Here is an 18,133-nt window from a genome sequence, read left to right as displayed (position 1 = left end):
GTATAAGGCAGCTTCCTGTGTTCTTGTTCCACTTCCCTCTCCCCAATCGCCATGCAGTTTGGGTGTCTTCAAAATGATTTTCTTCTTAATTGGTGGTTTTACTCATTCGGCCCCTCACACCAGTGCCGTATGTTGTTTTTTTTCTTCAAAGGGCGCTGTGCACACCACCAACCACCTGTGAATTAACCTTCTCCAAAGCATCTGTCTGGGGCCTTTCTGTGTAGGGTCTTGCAGTCTGCATGCCCACTGGAAGAGTCACTTAGGAACTGACACTTAGCCTGATGTCCTCTTTCTTTTTCAGGTTTGCGTGTATGTCCAGGAGAACAGCTAGCCAGGACAGAGCTCTTCTTCTTCCTCACCAGCCTCCTTCAGCATTTCACCTTCTGCTTCCCAGAAAACCAGTCTAAACCTCAACAAGAATCTCGCTGTGGCTTGACAGTAGCGCCGCCCCCCTTGCAGATCCGGGCTATTCCAAGATAACTATAGATACCTGCAACGCACTTGTGCGGCACTCAAACTTTTACCCTATCATGTGGTTACTGAAATCTCACAGGGTGACCCAGATATTCACTTTCTCTCCTAGTTCATTGGAATTTAAATCTCACTTTGAACAATGACTCTTTTTGTTCAGAATTTCTAAAAGCATGCACAGTGGTACCTTGGGATGCGAACGGGATCCGTTCTAGAGCCCCGTTCGCATCCTGAATGGAATGTAAGACGCGACGGCATGTCTGCGCGTGTGCGGGTCGTGTTTTGCCGCTTCCGCACATGCGTGTGACATCATTTAGAGCATCTGCGCACTTCCAGTTTTCAAGCGTTTGGGAGCCGGAACGTTTGACTCCCAAGTATGACTGTATTTACAAAGCTGTCTTCTAGGGGAGGGGAAAAACATCACTCAAGACAAAATGACACAAAGCAATAATTATATTTAAAAATAAATAAATACAATTAGTAAATCACAATGACTTTGAAGACTCCCTTCAGACATCTCCCTGGTGATGAATTTGCTGTCTTCCCCTGCCACTTCAAAGGGAGGGAGGGAGTTGTTCAAATCTGTAAAAATTCATTTCAAAATCATAGACTTCTGGGACATTGGGATGCATTCTGTTATTTGGTTATTTCGAGGATGGGGAACCTGTGAACTTCCACCTTCCCCAGCCAGCATGGTCAGTGGTGATGAGAACCTTAGTATTGCAACCAGAGCTTTTTCTTCAGCTGGAACTCACTGGAACTCAGTTCCGGCCCCTCTCGGGTAGGTGCCATTCTAAGAGAACAAGGGAGGTGTTCATGGTGAGTTCTGCACCTCTTTTTCTAGAAAAATAGCAGATTGCAACAATGTCTGGAGGGCCACAAGAGATAACAGGATGCCTCTATTTAGAAGAAACATTCCCTCCTGGGAAAGGGGAGGCCTCTTACTTTGTATAACCCTGCCTCCTTTGGGATGCCATTGGGGACTGAACCCGGGAGATTTCGCATGTAAGGCAGGAGCTCTACTGCTGAGCCACAGCCTGGCCGTCACACAGGATGGAAGGCATCTTCAAAAACGGTTCTTGCTGCAACATAGGCACACCTCAGCTATGTTAGGGCCAATAATTTCAATAGGTATACTCTGAGTAACAGTCAGGTGCAGATTCATAATTTTATTAAAACTAAACTTGTTTTTTTTAAATTCATTTCTGTTCCATTTGTATACTGCCTTTCTACACTGCTATGCACAGGTCAGTTCTACAAGCCAAAGAAATGACAAAATCTACAACTAAGTTCCCACCCTAGACTAAGTCAATCCAATGCAAATATGTTATAATGAAAACTATATATATATAATTGTAAAAATAAATGACTTAAGTCAATTATAATATTTCATGGTAAAATCAACCTCCAGAATACCAGCAAAGAAATGCCAAATCACTCCCAACAATTGCAACAATTAATTAATTAATTAATTAATTGCTGCCATTATTGTTTATAATCAATCAAAGTCACAATATGTAAAATATAGAAATATTGGGTACGTTCCTCCTCTTACGTCTTGCCACCCCACCTACAATTCCTATACCTGCTTCAATTTACAACAATCATCTAATATTAGCTGGAAAAAACATGTTTATCCACTTGATGTGTGTCTTTTTTAAGACAGGAGGGGGTGAGATTTTTGCTTAGAAATAGTGACATCTAGTGGAGCAGGATCACAAGGAGCAGGACCACATCCACATCCACACTCACACCATACATTATAAAGCACTTTATAAACAGCCATAGCTTCCTCTAAAGATGTTAAAGCTGTCAAGAGTTGCTAGAAGTCCCCCATTCTCCTCCTAGAGCTACCATTCCCAGAGTTCCCTGTGAAGAGGGATAGATTATTAAACTATTCTGGGAATGCAGGAAAGCAAGGAGAATGAACCAGAGAAAGAAAATGGAAGTGAGGGTGGGAGAGGGAAGGCTTTCCTGAATATATTGCCCCGGGGAGGAGAAGGCATTGCTGCCATGAGCAAGTGGGCAGGAAGCAGGAAGGGGGGGAGGATGTCACCCAGAGGCAAATCTGCCATCCCTCCCAGAGAAGGGGCCCAGACTCCAAGTTTTCATTTTTTTAAAAAAGTAAGTCTCTAGGCCTTCTGGAAATAAAGTTATAAAACAAAATGTGCAGGCACATTTCTAAGCATTATCTCTGAGACAGGCCAGTCTGGCTGCTCCTGATTTTCAGTGTTTTTAGCTAATGAGTGAAGTTGGAACTGTGATTGATGAATGAGTTGTTTGGACACCAGGATACTGGAATCCCTTAAGTCCAAAAGAGCAGCTGTCTCCTCGACATGATTTTCCCAAAACACATTAAGTGCAAATAGATGTTAAAGAATCCTCTCACCCCCTGCTGTGGCAAATACAGAAAGAAAAAACTTTGCAAAGCAACTTAGGCAGGTCTCCTGCTGTTCAGGAGCTAAAGACCAGGCACTCATCCAGATTGTTCTCCTGTAGGAGACACAACTACAAGCCCCTGGCTTAGGAAAAGCCAGAGGTGTGGCTGTCCTGATAAGCAAACTCTGCCCTCTGAGTGTTGAGGAAAGTTTGGCAGGCCCAGCAGGCAGATACCTCTTTGTTCATGGTGTCATAGACAGCCATCCAATCACCACACTGGTTTATATGAACCCAACTCAGCACAACAAGACTTTATTTGGGAGACATTAACAGAATTAGACCATTTTAAGAGGACAGACTATAATAGGAGACTTAAATTGCTGCAGTCGTGACTCTAAGGACTGAAGTAAGTATCAATATATGAACAAATTCTACAACCTCTGCCTGGAAGAAGTATTAACTGAATGGGACCTGGTGGACACTTGGCAGCACTGCAACCAGAAGGCAGGGAATCCTCATAAATGTCACATATAGACCTAATATTAATACCAAAAGGTGATCTTCATCAGGTGGTGAGTGCAGAAACTGGGTCTATAACAGTCTCTGATCATGCACCAGTCTCCATTAACTTAAACTTTGGTGCACTTCCCCCCAGGACCCAAAACTGGTACTTTGACCTTGGTCTTCTCACTTGTGCAGTGTCCAAAGAATGCTTAGCTAAACCTTTGGACCTTTACTTTAAAGAGAATGACTTGCATATTGAAATAAAACAAAATGGGAATATGAAGGAAGTCCAGGGGAGGAGGGGAGTAAATATGGAAAATTGTTAGAGAAATATTGTTAGAGGGTGTATACATGGAAAAACCAATTTATTTATTTTTAAAGAGAATGACTTGCCAGACAGACGCCCCAAAATTGTGGAACGCATTTAAGGCTGTTCAAAGGGTTAACTGCATGTGTGAGGTGATCAGAAGGAAGATAATGTACGAACATGAGGTTAAAATCTCACTGCAGAAATTTAAAAGCTTGAGGTGATATACTCTGGGAGTGCAAGCCAAATATCTTGTAACACATGCTTGCATTTTCCATGGCTGGGTTTGTTTGTTTTTTGCCCTGACTCTACAACTTTAACAGTTGGTTGATCTTCAATTTTAATTTTTATATGGTTTTATTGTATGGTGTTATGGTTGTAAACTGTGCTGATATTACTTATTGGTATGTTTATTAATACATAAAATGAATAAATGCTTCATGTTCCTGGCTTCTGTAGTTGCTTTTGAGGTTAATGGTTAAACTGTAAGATACACTAAGCTTAGAAATATTATCTAGGAATGGCACAAATCTGGAAAGGGGATGGATTAGCGATTAGGGTAAATACTCTTTCTATCTTGGGCCTGGGAAAGTTTCTGGGAAAGCAAAAGGTGAAATGCTGCAGAAGGCTGGTGAAGAAGAGGAAGAGCTCCATTTTGGACAGGGGTTCTCCAGGGCATGCATGGCGACCTGTAGGAAAAGGAGATATAGTATTTTGTGCATGAGATCAGGAGGAAGGAGTGGATCGGACTGCACCTATAGGCTCCACTCTGGCCTGCATCTCATTTATTTAAAACCTGGTCAGTATCCACCTCCCCACCTGGTCCCTCATCGGATCTCCGTCCCCCTCTCTCTCCCTCCCTCTTTTCTAGGCTTTTTGGCTATGCTTGACCTTGCTTGCTATGGACAAATTGCTGGTCGCCATATTCAGAGCTGGGCAGGAATGTGTCCATCAGACTAACCTCATCGCAATACCTCTTCCCTCCTCCTTTTACACTGTAACAATAACTGATGAAATTGCTGCCTCTAGCCTAGCTTTGTTTTACTGTAACTTTGTCAAAGGTCTTGTTATTTACTCTACACAAAACTGCCTTACCACAATACCCACTACAGACAGCTGACTGGATCAATAAATAGGTTCCAGAGGTTAAAAGGCTGTTCATCAGTAGGAACAAAGATCTCCATCTGGTGTCAACAGAGAGAACCAAACTGTGGGAGGCAGCAGTGGGGAGGGGCTGGTTCACTCGCCGCCCTTTGCTCTTGCAGTCCAGGCTACAGGGAGGCGCAAAATTTAGCTTCCTACACACACTGGTCCTCACAATTCTTTTAAAATTTAAAGAGTGAGCTGAGCCTACCTAGCTATTATTATATTGGAGTCTCTGGATTTAATTATTAGTCCCAAGTGGCCAAAAGATTAATATATTCATATTAACCCCTTGAATTTGGATCAGTAGCAAATGAGCAACCAGTGCAGGTCTGTTTCGTGTTGGAATGCCAGCTGTGGAAGTCCACCTGAATACAGCTCAAGACTACAAGTTTCTGGCATGACTCCATACCCTTTCTCACCTGAAAGAGGTGTGTGTGTGTGTGTGTGTGTGTGTGTGTGTGTGTGTTGACTGATATATAGCCAGCTGCATCCAGCAGCCATGTGTGAGCCTCCCTCTAGTTTAAGTCTCTTTTACTATTTTGACTACAGCCTCCTAAGACAAGGTTACTATACTTAGTAGGGTACAGTTTATGGTGTACCAGCATCTCCTAACTTCATGTATATGGTGTGAATAATAATGGTCTTATGGCTATAAAGCACTTTATTTCTAACGGTGTGGCCAAAGAATTTTCTTCACCATCAACTCTGAAATGGCTGACAACGGTAAAGGACAAAGATCCTGAAGCTCTGCTGTGCTACCCTGCTGGTTACCCAGGTAGAGGTGTGATCTTAAAGCATGACCACTATTTTCTTAACATGAGTTGGAATGCCACTACGGCCTATATTCCCTGCAGCCACAGAACTGCTTGTCACTGTAAAACACACTTAAAATGTGCCCAAAGCTGAATTCAACACAGTCACAGACTGCAGTGGTTCTGAAAATTGGCTTATATATTTCAAATAACCACACACAAATATAAACCACTTGTGAAGTACAATCTGAAATGTCTATGTCTTCTCAATATTTTCTCCTTGGAAGGTAGCCAGGAAATAGGGGGAGTGGGTTGTAAAGTATGATCCTGATGGTTGTTGTTTTTTTATTAAAAAAAAAACAAGTTTGAGTCAAAAGTACATACTCTCTCTTCTCAAGGAGCTGACTATGGAAACCTGTTACTCTTGCTTTCCCATCAGGCGGGAAAGAGGAAGGAAGATAACAGGACAGCTTGTAATCTTTCCCCTTATACCTCAGCCATTCCTCTCTTGGATTTACCTAGAGAGAAAGGTAGGAAGGCCTCTCGCTTGACAAACTGCCCATTTGCATCCAGGAAGTGCTCTGGGTAGAATTCATGTGGCTTCTCCCACATTGTCTCATCCTTTAGCACAGAGGACAGATGATTAAAGACAGCAGTCTCCTAAAATGGCAAGAAAAACCAAGAGATTAGAATCCACTGCTGGTAAGGTAAGCTTGTGGGTGGCTGGAGCACACATCAGCAGCAGGGGGCCAAGTCCAAGGATACCCAGTGCTGAGTCCAGGCCTGCATGGAGGAGAGAGAGAGGAGGAAAGAGCTTATCAGGACAAATGTGTGTTAACACATTTGGTAAATTTTCAGGAAGTTCTTAAAGACAATTTGCAGAAATGTGGAGAATTGAATGTAAGATTTGAAAAATTAGACACTACGGGAAAGACAGATTGAGAAATTCTTCCATTCCCATTACGAAGTCACCCCTCTGATTCAAGGCAATTGTAGAAGAAGGTATGTCATTTAAATCTGCAAGTAATGGGTCTTATGAAGTACCTGTCTGAAATGTGCTTATTTACATTTATTTACTTATTGCCTCTACATCCCATCATCATGGCAGCATGCATACCGGTAGTTCTTCCTCCATTTCATCCTCATAACAGGGCGACTGAGGTATGTTAGGCTGAGAAAAGGTGATTGGCTCAACATCACCCTGTGGCCTTCATGGGCCTGAGTAGGTGCTGGATTCCCTACTCATCTGTGAAAAAACAGAAAGTTCCTTTTGCTACGGTTCCTGGTATTTCCAGTACTACTCTTAAAAGGGTTTTATACTAGACATTTAGGCCTACCAAGTTCTCTCTCCTTGCAATTCTTGACTATGTGACCGTGTTGTGTGATCGTTCCAGGCTGCATTTTACACTAATGGCTGCTGGCAGCATAGAAATTTAACACAAGCTGTTTCTCCGGCATAACATTTGGGGTTGGTTTGCAGTGCTGGTTTACGGTAACAGAAGAGGCAACACATTGTGCCTGCTGTGCGGTCATAATTGCTCCCTATTTAAAGCATGCACTAGCCAGCTTTGAGTTAGTCTGTCTCTTGTTCAATTGATGTGTAAGTAGTTAGTATGAATTCCTGCAACTTTTTTTACTTTGCAGCCATGAGTTCCAGTTCAATCGACTTTTGCTACTGTTAGCATAAAGATCTCTCACGTGTGACCACCCTGGTTCTGATTTACCTTAGGAATGACAAACTTGCCAACCTCAGTATCTCTGTGGACCATATATGGCGTTGCAACAGGTAAAACATCAGCACATCGTTGAATTTCATGTATCACAGCGCAAGTATAAGGCAGCTTCAACTGGTCTTCCATCACAGGTGATCGTACCCTGCCAATCTCTTCATCAATTTCTTCTTGGACCCTTTCTGGAAATATTCATTTAGAAGTACGTATTATTGCATTGCATATGTGTCTTAATCCTTCCAATTCTCCAAGCATGTTATGGTAGCATGTTGTTGTTGTTTGCATAGAAAGTTTCAGCAGCCCTGGACACTCTGCGAGCTTTAAGGCTGAGCACAGATTTGAATCTGGGGCTCCAAGTAGGGGACTGCTGAATATCCTCCACATAACCCAAATAGTGATTGAATCTTTGGTGGGTGGTGGTTTAGTTTATCATTTGTTTATATAATCTATGCAGTTCTTCTCCATTGTAGACATGTACATTTCCCACATCGTCTCAGCTGTTTCAAATTCTTTTATCTTCATTAATCTGCACTGTAACTAATAAGCTCAGTTGATAGAGCATAGATTTGAGCCCCACATTGGGCAAAAGATTCCTGCATTATAGGGGGTTGAATTAGATGACCCTCAGAGTACCTTCCATCTCGACAATTCTATGAAGTAACATCAGACTTAGGTGTTCAAATGCCTATTCGTTTGAAGGCATACATACTTAAGGGGCACTCAGCTATTCAGAAGTGGATATATTTGTGAATAAATAAAAAACCACCTTTTTGAAAAATACCCAGATGAGAGCCTATGAGCATCAACATTTAAGGACACAGATTAAAAAAATTCTCCAGAGTTAGTGCAGAGTTGTTACAAAGTTATACATATTTAGGACAAAGAAACAGCTTCCAAAATACAAATAAAGTTTTATTAGGCAAAGCAGCTTTGTTTTCCAAGTGCTTGGTTCCAACTGCCTTGTTTCTATTTTGAGCCATTTCATAATTGTAATTTATTTATTGAATTGTTATCCTGGCCTTCCTCCTGATGTGGAAGTTTTGAATCCAAATCAGATCTAAAGCAATTGCACAGCTAACTTGCCCATGAGTAAGCCTTTCAATTGGAAAACCCCATGAGGGATCAGTCTATCTTCCCCAATACTGATCACTTACTCTGAACCTCAGGATGATTGACCATGTTCAACAGTCCCCAGAGTACGGTGGAAGAACTTGTTTCAGTGCCAGCCATAAACAGGTCAACAAGGATATTAATAAGGTTTTGCTCATTAAAACTGCTATCTGGTTTCCCTTTAGCCTGAAGGAAATGGAACAAGTTAGTAACTCACATGGAAATAGCACAATATCATGTCATATTTGTTAGAGAATAGTGTGTACTAATGATCTTTCCCCTTGCTATCAATAGTATATATCTGACCAAAGCAAAGTAAATAATAAAGGAAAAGCTGCTCAGTTTCTTGAGAAATACTGCATTTCATAAAGCACATGGGTGTTGAAAAAAATGGCAGCCTCATCCCACAGTAACATCTAATACAGCCTAGCTCTTTCTTTGGCATAATTGCACTGAGCAATAAACTCACCAGTTTCAGAGCATAGGTTGTCATTGTCTGGGCATATGAAACAACTGCTTAATGACTGCTTGTTTGTTTATTTAATTTGTCTCCCATCTTTTTCTCCAAGGTACTTCAGGAGGTGAACTCAAATGCACAAGCTGATGTCAGGGTAAAGAGTTAGAGATGTTTACCCACCAGGTCTTGTAATTTTACTGGCATGGTTTAGATGGCAGAAATTCTAAATAAATCAATCCTAATGAAGACGCTACAAAAGAAGTCCCAGTGGTTCTGTGTCTATAAATGTCTTCCTACCTTATCTATCTCCTCCAGAAATGCATCAATCAAATCTCTTGGGAAGGTAGGATCTCTGGTTTTCTTATGTTCACTCATAATCTCTTTTAGAATTATACTAATATCTCCATAGCGTTTCTGCAGTTTACGATGAGGTCCAGGAAAATAGGACAACCAGGATCCTGCAGCAATAAGCTGGCAGGGCAGAAATCAGAGAAAGAAGAGATATCACAACCTTTTCAGAGACAAAAGACATTTAATAAATATTTCACTAGAAGTGAAAGTGCATTCTGATAGGTAGTTCCTAACCAGTCAGTTCTTCATACTGATGGGGAGATTATTCCTTGCCAGCTTCACTCCCATTCCCTCCCTCACATCCACCCTGTGGTACAGAGTTCCAGAGACTGAGCATATCCATTGATAATTAACTTTTCTTAGCCATAATCTGTGGGGATGTTAGGAGATACAAGGGTCTCTGAATAGGCTGGTAGGCTCACATTAGTGGGAGAAGCCAGCTCCTTCAGATATCCTAGTCCTAAAACATAAAGAGCTTTCAATGTCATTACCAGTTATACGCCAACTTTTAAAGCGTATATTATATATCTTTTTAATACCACTTAGAGGTTTTATGAAATAAAATAAAGGGTGGCCTTCTGTTAAGGTTTACTCAGAGTAAACCTACTGAGTTCAATAGACCAGTTTTACTCATGTTCTTTAAGTGAGTCAATTCTGAGTAAAACATAGCTGAATTTTGCACCAAACCCATATTTCTTCATCACACGAAAATGGTAATGCACTTCATCCTATCAAAAGCTTTCCCAACATCTGTCCAAATACTAGTGGATGCTAATTCCTACCATTTACTGTAATCTGATACCTTTATTATTTTGTTCATTATCATTTTGCACCCCTGCTTTAATTAATGCTTGTTAGTAGCATATTGACAATTATCTTTTTTAATGAATGGAATTGTCCTTCTAATTTTCTTTCTGAAGTTATTTGTAATAGGTTTTTCTGCCTCTAATAATTTTTCATAAATCACTTTTAACTTTTGATTGCCTATGTTCGTGTTTTAATCTTGCTGTCTTGGTTTTTAGCTTGTGTTCCTCTTCTTTTTTCTTTAAGAATACCAGGTTTTAAAGATATGCTGAAGTGATTGATTCAGATAAGCACCTTAGTGGGGATGCTCCATAACTCGGATGTGGTAGTCACACAAAACATACACTTCAAATGGCTGTTTCCTTTTAATGCCCAGACAAACTCATGAAGGTACCTGGGGCAAATTTCTGATTGCTTCCTTCATGAATTCCTCAGTCACATGCATTAGCTTCAGGAATGTATTGTCACTGTATTCAAAGCGGTCACCAAATGCTAGAGTGCAGAAGATATTACTAACAGCCCTGTAGATGAGGATTTGTGGGTCAAAAGGAGAACCTGGATGAGATGTAAGAACAAGGAGCAGATCAGAAGTATGTTGTCATATATTGCCCATTCTTCATTAAACAGCCATTTTTGAGGTTGGCCTTCCATAACTTGCTATCCTTCGGGTATTTTTGGCTTCAATTCCCATTAGCCATAGCCAGGATATGGGAATGTTGGAAGCTGTACTCCACCACCTATAAATTATTTACCCTTTCAATAAATGGGACTGTAAATTCCTGAGATCCTTTGCTACATAACATGGATGTTGTTGTTGGCATTGTCTGTCTCGAGAGAGAATGGAGTGTGCCTCCAGGGGTGAAGTCAAACCACTGTGTTCCCTGGAGCAGAATCCTGAGCAGTTTGCATGGAGATCCTGGGCTGCCCAGACGACAAAACTCGCCTCTTGGCGTCACCGATGTGAAGGAAAGCAGAGCAATACATTTGGCACCAGCCGGCCTGCAGTAGTTGCCAGAAGGAGGCGTATAAAGCACCATCCAGCCATCTTAGCGGCTCCACAGGAAGTAGCAAGGGAATGAGACAGGAATCCAATATCTCTATAAAGAAACAGACTTGAAAGAGAAGTTGCTGAATTACAACCTATCATTAAACTGAAAACTATGGCGAGGCCTGGTCTTAATAGAGATATTGGATTCCTGTCTCATTACATATGCTAATCATCTGCATACTATCCCTTGCTTTTTCCTGTAGGACTAATTGCAGTCGTTAACAGTCGTCCAAAGGTGTACCATACCCATTGAGTCTCCTACTACCCTCCTGAGAAAAACCCCACCCTCCCACTATATATAAGGGTCTGGTGACTTCTGCTTCAGTGTATCAGAAGAAGTGTGCATGCACATGAAAGCTTATACCAAGAACAATTTAGTTGGTCTCTAAGGTGTTACTGGACATCACACACACACACCCCTTCTTGACTGTTGGACCCACTATTGGTCTCATCCATTCAGTCTGCCAGAGCCTGTCTTTGCATGCAATGAAAGCCCCTAACTCACCAAGAGTGAAAGACCCATTGGCTACCCTCACCTTGCTTAGCCACCCATTTGAAGCCATTCCTGGGCTGCGGCTGCTATCGCATGCTGACAGCTTCTAGGAGCCACACACGGCAGCTGAGCTTTCCCCAGCAGAGGCACTACTCCTCTTAAAGTTGAATAATAGAAGTAGGACATTGCGGGGGCTGACTGGCTAAAATGAGCAACTTCATATCTCTCAACCACCAACCTCTCCCACTTTCTTCCAGTCCTTTCTCATGACAGCAAGATCTGAGGAGGACCTGAAAGGGAATCAGCTGCGCTGCTGCCAGTACTGCTACATGGAAAATAATTTGAGGTCCCTCAGATTCTGGACTCCAGAACACCTGGTTATAGTGCTTACATTATTTTGCATACTGGATGAGCTAAAGGGTTGCAGAGACGTCCTGAAATGTCCACACTTCATGCTCGGAGCACCAATTCCTTTGCTACCACACAAGTAAGTTAGGTTTTCACTCAGTACATCTCATAAAGAGAATTCTAGTCCATGAAAGCTTATGCCATAATAATTTTTGCATTCTTTATAGTGCCACAAGATTATTAGTAATCATTTTACATGCTTCAAAAATTAAATACAGTGGAACCTCGGGTTATGTACCATCCTCCTTACAAACACTTTGGGTAATGAGCGCTGCTAACCCAGAAGTAGGTGTTCTGGGTAGTGAACTTTGCCCCGGAATGCGAGCGGAAGTTGCATGCTGGCAGTGCTGCGGCAGCAGGAGGCCCCATTAGCAAAAGTGCGCCTCAGGTTAAGAACAGTTTCGGGTTAAGAATGGACCTCCGGAACAAATTAAGTTCGTAACGGAGGTACCACTGTATGAGAAGCTTTGGAGATGGGAGTTAGTTTCTGTATAAAGTATAGAGTGCTCCTCATGCTTTGCATCAAGTGAGATCCCATAGCAGGGAAAAAGTCCCCAGGAATGAGATGTACCTTCTTTGGATTTGAACTCAGAACACAAATATCCAGCTTCTTCAGACACTCTTTTTTCAAGCGTTTTCTTCCCCATCCCAAAATTCTTGAGGGTGGAGACAATGAATCGCCTCTGCTCCCTCCAGCCATTGTCGCATGTTGCAAATCCTATTCCTGGAGGATGTAAAATATAATAAAATATAAAATAATATAAAATAATATAAAATATAAAATAATATAAAATATAATAACATGACAAGTTGCCCAAAGAAACATTCCAAAGTTAATTCTTTGCTTTGCTTAATTTGTTGTTGTTTTTACAAGTGAAGAATGGTAGAGTCCCCATTAAACTGCTGGCCCATTTTTCTGGCCTTCGGACTCGATTGACAACTGCAGAGACTAAACAATGTCTGTGAACATTCCACTGGGCTGCCTTCCATCTTATGCTGACACACAACCAGCAGATGATAGCTGTCCTGTGGAACAGTATGGCTGACTTTGCAAATAAACCCACAAACACCTCTAGTCTACCTTCCTGACCCTACTTAGTTGTTTACAGGCAAGTTTAAGAAGAAGAAGTTTCTCAAAAACCTCCTGCCACGTCACATGAATATGCATCTTCTCCCAGGCAACAGAGTCTTTCACTTACCACCTGAGGTGCCATCCTGGCCCACTTGCATGCCTGGTCACTTCCTGCCTGTTTCTCCAACTCTACTGCTTCTTATCCAGTCCATCAGGGTATCAGCTATACAGTGGTGCCCCGCAAGACGAATGCCTCGCAAGACGAAAAACTCGCTAGATGAAAGGGTTTTGCGGTTTTTGAGCTGCTTCGCAAGACGAATTTCCCTATGGGCTTGCTTCGCAAGACGAAAACGTCTTGCAAATTTGTTTCCTTTTTTGTAAAACCGTTAATACCCAAGGTGCATTGCTTGAAGAGGTGCAGTTGCGACTTGACTTCGAGGAGCAACTCATAGCATGCGGTGTGGTAGCCTTTTTTGAGGTTTTTGAAGACTTCGGCGATTTTTGAAGCTTTCCCAAAACTTCTTTTGCAGCCATTTGGTAAGTTAAACTTTTAAAACTTTTTTGGGGGTTTTGGGATTTTGGGTTGGGGTGTTTGGAATTCAAGGACTTAGTGTTGGGGAGGGGTTTGCAAGAATCTGGAAGCTTGTGTGTTTTTTTCTGCGTTTTTATGATTTTTTTGTGACCATTGGGCCACTCTGCTGTTTTTTTAAAAAAAAATTCTGGGTTTAAATTTCTGTGTGGTGGGTGGCTGGGGGAACAGTTGAGGAGGGGTTTGCAAGAATCTGGGAGCTTGTGTGGTTTTTTTCTGCATTTTTATGATTTTCTGTGACCATTGGGCCATGTTGTTGTTTTTTTAAAAAAAAATTCTGGGTTTGAATTTCTGTGTGATGGGTGGCTGGGGGAACAGTTGAGGAGGGGTTTGCAAGAATCTGGAAGCTTGTGTGTTTTTTTCTGCATTTTTATGATTTTCTGTGACCATTGGGTCACTGCTGTTTTTTTAAAAAAATTCTGGATTTGAATTTCTGTGTGGTGGGTGGCTGGGGGAACAGTTGAGGAGGGGTTTGCAAGAATCTGGAAGCTTGTGTGGTTTTTTTCTGAATTTTTATGATTTTTATTGTTCCTTCAACTTTTGAATTTATTGTACCTTCAGTTTTTGAAATGCTCTTTACAGTATGTGTGACTTTAAAAAGCACTTAATAAACTCTTGTTGTACCAAATTTGGCTTTGTTTGGACTTTTTTTGACCATAGGAACGCATTAATTGAATTTCAATGCATTCCTATGGGATTTCGTGCTTCGCAAGACGAAAAATTCGCTAGACGAAAAAACTCGTGGAACGAATTAATTTCGTCTTGCAAGGCACCACTGTACTCACCTCCACAATTCTTTCCACGGTTTAGTAGACTGAACAGTGGAACTTCTGGTCGGTCAATAAAGTTCTCAGGGTTTTGTCCCAGGGCCTCCTTTATCGTCTTGAACCCACTCAGGATGACCATATTTCGCCATCCAAACTGCAGAGAGATGACTGGTCCAAACTTTTTTTCCAGCTTTGATCAATAGGAAGGAAAGGGAGAAAATTATCCAGGAGGAAAGGACAATAAAAGTAGGGAAGGTATAATGTTGCAGTACAATATATATGGGAAATTCCAGAAAGCACAGACATATTTTAGGCTTGAGGTGTTTAATCAAAAATGTTTAATCATTTCGCCAGAATATATATACAGAAAGACTAGTTTTCTCAGGGTAGAGAGAGAGAGAGGGAGAGAGGAGCACCCAAGCAAAAATGAACATTTCAATGAGAATTAGAGATACCAAACTACAAAACCATTTAGCGCAAGCTGAGGTATATGCCACACTTTGGACAAACAAAATGGCCCTAGCACTTCCCAATTATTTGTCAAACTTGGTCACCCCCAAATTTAGAAAGGCATTTACGCAAGCCAAATTCAATGTCTTGCCATCCGCACTATTGGAAGGCAGATACAAAAAGATTCCCCACGGCAAGAAGTTCTGCCCATGTAAGAGCGGTCACGTTGAAACTGTGGGCCAAGTTCTTTTCCACTGCACACTTCATTGTGCAATAGCCATAAGTCAACAAAAGCAAAAGATTATACAGCTCCACAAAAAGTCATATATTGACACAGCTCACAGTCAAATTCTTTTAAAAAAAAAAAAAAACATGTAATGGAGTTTATATTTCCTCGGATACATATTTTAAATCTATTTAATTAGTATATGGATTGTTAAATTCCACTTGGATTGTTTTAATGTTTATGTAAAAATGATGCTGAAATTTTGGTTTTACTATGCTGGCTGTTTAGCCGTAATAATAAACATTCACTTCTCCACAGAGGAAGAGATGGTGTGGGAAGGGATCAGGGCCTCCACAAACTCTGATGAGAGATCAGCCCTATCAGGTTGTTCTACCCATGAACTTTCACCTGACAACAGCAGACTAGCACCTCCTCTCCTGAATCTTATTCTGTTCCAGGTGGGGCTTGCGTCTGCCAGGCAGACTCCGTGGGTAGCTCACCGCACCACCACCCTGGGCGGATGGCCGTGCCGACCCCGTGCATGGATGACCGCGGTGCCCCCATGGGAGGCTCACCCAGCCCATGCTGCTTCGGGTGCCGGAGTAGCTAGCTACGCCCCTGGCGCTAGCAAAGCCCTTCCCTTCCATCTCTGCCCTCTTTGCATTGCTCTGGGCAGGGAGGAGGTGGAGAGCCTCACTTGGTGGCTGGGAGGCGGCAGGGGTGGTCAGACACTGGGGTTGCTGTTGTGCACGCTACAGACTGCTTCCTTTTGGCTGAGGAGGAGTGAAAATGCAGCATGTAAACAAAGAAACCCTTGGGGACTTTTAAAAATGGTTCATAAAAAGACCAATGTAACAACGCAAAGCCAAATTTAAATGAAAGCTCTCCTTATTACCGTAATCCTAATTCTCTCAGACTAAAGCCACCACTGTATGGTATTAGTGTCTTGGGCAGGCCATTGAACATTGGTAGCAGGGCTGTGTCAAAATTTAAATCTCTCTCTCTCTCTTTCTCTCTCTCTCTCTCTCTCTCTCTCTCTGTGTGTGTGTGCGTGTGTTTGCCAATCTGCATCAAAAAAATTTTTGCACTTAATTTATTTATTTTAATGTTGCAATACATATATGCAATCTTTACATATCGATACATATACATTATATTTGTAAATTCACATTTTCACATTTCATTATGTACCAACATTTATCCATTTCTTATTTCTTGCCCTGTGTCTTCCCTCCACCCGTGCGTGACTTCCTTGTTATTATTATTATTGAGATTGTAATTTTGTATCTTAATAATTAAACATTCAATCTTATATATCTGCTTAGCTTAACTTAACTTTGTGAAATCAGTCTATACATATCAGTTAATGCTTGTTGAAGCATCTTTTGGTCATGTATTCTTCTACACATTTCCATTCCTGTTTGAGATTTTGATTAGATTGCATTCCAATTGTTGCCATCATTTTTGCTAATTCAATCATTTCAAAAAATTTATATTGCCAATCTTTCAATGTTGGTACTTCTTCTGATTTCCAATTTTTTGCAATCAATAACCTTGCGACAGCTGTTGCATATAAAAAGTTTCTCTTCATGTCGTTTGGGATGTCATTTGTTATAATTCCTAAAAGGAATGTTTCTGTCTTCTTACCAATTGTTGTTTTAAACATTTTTTTCAGTTCCTCATGTATATTTCCCCAATTTTTAAAAATTTTATCACATCCCCACCATACATGATATAAGGATCTCTCTCATACCTTATATCTCCAACACAGATTTGATGTTAGTTTATAAATTTTAGCCAGTTTTACAGGGATTAAGTACCACCTGTAAAACATCTTCATATTTTCTTTGATAGTAATGCATGCGGTGAAATTAATATCTGATTTCCAAAGTTTTTCCCAATGATCTAATGAAATCGCGTATCTAAAATCCTGTCCCACATGATCATTACTTCTTTAATATGTTCATTTTTGAGTTCCCATTCAAGTAATAAATTATACATTTTTGATAGATATTTTTTGGGATTGTTCAAAAGTTCTATCTGGAATCTGGATTCTTCTTTTTGGAAACCTATTTTATTGTCAGAGTTAAATTTGTCATATAATTGATGATATTGTAGCCAGGTGGTACAAAACTGTTTAAGTTCTTCATATGGTTTCAATTGTAATTGGCCTTGCTCTTCCCTTGAAATGCTGTTTGTATGTTACCCCTAGTTTTTCCACATTTTTCTTTTTTATTGAAATCATTTCAAGTGGAGCTGCCCACCGGGGGTCGTTGGTTCACCAATCTGCATCAATTTAATGAGAACAAAAACTGTAGCGGAATATTGTGCAATATTATGGAGGGGGTCGGGATTCTAGTACAGCCACTACCTGCCCTGTAGCTTTAGGCTGAAGAACAGGTAATAACTAGCTGGCTAACTAATTAAATAATACTAAGAGCTTGGCTAATGCAATCATTCAGTAACATGCAGTGTCCTCAGAGATGGTGCAGCCAGTACTTACATCTTGAACAGTTTTATGTGGGTTGTTTACATCTAGCAGTAGCAAGTTCCCAATGAAAGGCAGAGGCGTGGGTCCTGGCGGCCAGCGGCTGCTTCTCTTCCTCCGCTTGACATAATCAAGCAGCAGAGCAAGTAGTAGGAGAGACAAGGCCAGAGCTGGGAGGTTGTTGTGGCAGCAGGACAGTTGGCTCCCCAGCCAAGAGATGGAAGCCGCGATCCCAGCCATTGGAAGCTTCCCCTTCCCTCTGCTTTGGGTCTCTCCCCAACTCTTGCTCTGCAGACTGGTGGTGTCCTTGCTTCTGCTGGTTTCTTTATTTCGCCTTTGTTCTTTTTTATTTATTCTCTGCTTTGAATCACTGTAGGAACATGATGTGCCACTGTTAATAGAGTTATCTTAAAAGGTATGCAAGGGTTTTAAAACTATAAATGAGCAATTGCACAAGGACTGAAAGTCCAGTGTACAAGTGAAAAGTTCAGCTAATTAAATTGAACCTTTGTAGGTCAGATAAGGAAGGTCTTCACATGATAGGAAGTTGAATTTAGGTAAGTTCTCTTTTATTCTCTGCT

At 41.2% G+C, this 18,133-nt stretch overlaps 2 protein-coding genes and 2 long non-coding RNA genes across 10 annotated transcripts in view; 2 read left to right on the top strand and 2 right to left on the bottom strand.

Moving 5' to 3' along the window:
• LOC308457752 (cytochrome P450 2D6-like) overlaps window positions 1-962 on the top strand; it is a 13,894-nt gene extending 12,932 nt beyond the window's left edge. For all 3 annotated transcript variants that reach the window (XM_080971914.1, XM_080971915.1, XM_080971913.1), the window contains one exon: window positions 302-962. In XM_080971914.1, the coding sequence (XP_080828040.1) occupies window positions 302-480 (179 nt within the window). In that variant the 3' untranslated portion in view covers window positions 481-962. The remainder of the gene's footprint in view (window positions 1-301) is intronic.
• The window catches only part of LOC308457780, a 119,910-nt gene extending 116,736 nt beyond the window's left edge, over window positions 1-3,174 (top strand). Inside the window, exon 3 of the long non-coding RNA XR_013977112.1 lies at window positions 3,081-3,174. This is a non-coding gene — a long non-coding RNA (uncharacterized lncRNA). The remainder of the gene's footprint in view (window positions 1-3,080) is intronic.
• On the bottom strand, window positions 907-18,133 carry LOC308457749 (cytochrome P450 2D14-like). Of its 5 annotated transcripts, none has more exons than XM_080971906.1 (10): window positions 17,568-18,133; window positions 14,407-14,578; window positions 12,532-12,684; window positions 10,406-10,566; window positions 9,154-9,327; window positions 8,444-8,585; window positions 7,284-7,471; window positions 6,078-6,219; window positions 4,229-4,350; window positions 907-1,311 (listed from the first exon to the last, which is right to left on the bottom strand). In XM_080971906.1, exons 1-10 carry the CDS (start codon window positions 17,790-17,792, stop codon window positions 1,186-1,188), a joined length of 1,605 nt encoding a protein of 534 aa, XP_080828032.1. In that variant the 5' UTR covers window positions 17,793-18,133; the 3' UTR covers window positions 907-1,185. The 5 variants fall into 5 exon arrangements, with proteins under 5 accessions (XP_080828032.1, XP_080828033.1, XP_080828036.1 ...); XM_080971907.1 differs by having other exon boundaries at window positions 7,308-7,471; window positions 17,568-17,896; XM_080971910.1 differs by having other exon boundaries at window positions 907-1,264; window positions 17,568-17,893.
• On the bottom strand, window positions 5,741-6,071 carry LOC308457783. The gene is made up of 2 exons (XR_013977115.1): window positions 5,944-6,071; window positions 5,741-5,886 (listed from the first exon to the last, which is right to left on the bottom strand). It is a non-coding gene; the product is annotated as an uncharacterized lncRNA (long non-coding RNA).

This window comes from Podarcis pityusensis (genome assembly GCF_964106645.2).
Source record: "Podarcis pityusensis genome assembly, chromosome: 10".
NCBI classification, from domain to species: Eukaryota; Metazoa; Chordata; class Lepidosauria; order Squamata; family Lacertidae; genus Podarcis; species Podarcis pityusensis.
Note: the sequence above shows the minus strand (reverse complement) of the source record. Positions and strands in the feature narration are given on the sequence as shown.

Bases quoted from the DNA above. Each gene is read 5' to 3' on its own strand.
- LOC308457749 (XM_080971906.1), bottom strand. From the start codon at position 17,792: ATGGCTGGGATCGCGGCTTCCATCTCTTGGCTGGGGAGCCAACTGTCC. The intron at 14,579-17,567 runs GTAAGTACTGGC...TATTGATCAAAG, and splicing joins CACATAAAACTGTTCAAGAT to CTGGAAAAAAAGTTTGGACC. The intron at 8,586-9,153 runs GTAGGAAGACAT...CATTTCCTTCAG, and splicing joins TTCTGGAGGAGATAGATAAG to GCTAAAGGGAAACCAGATAG.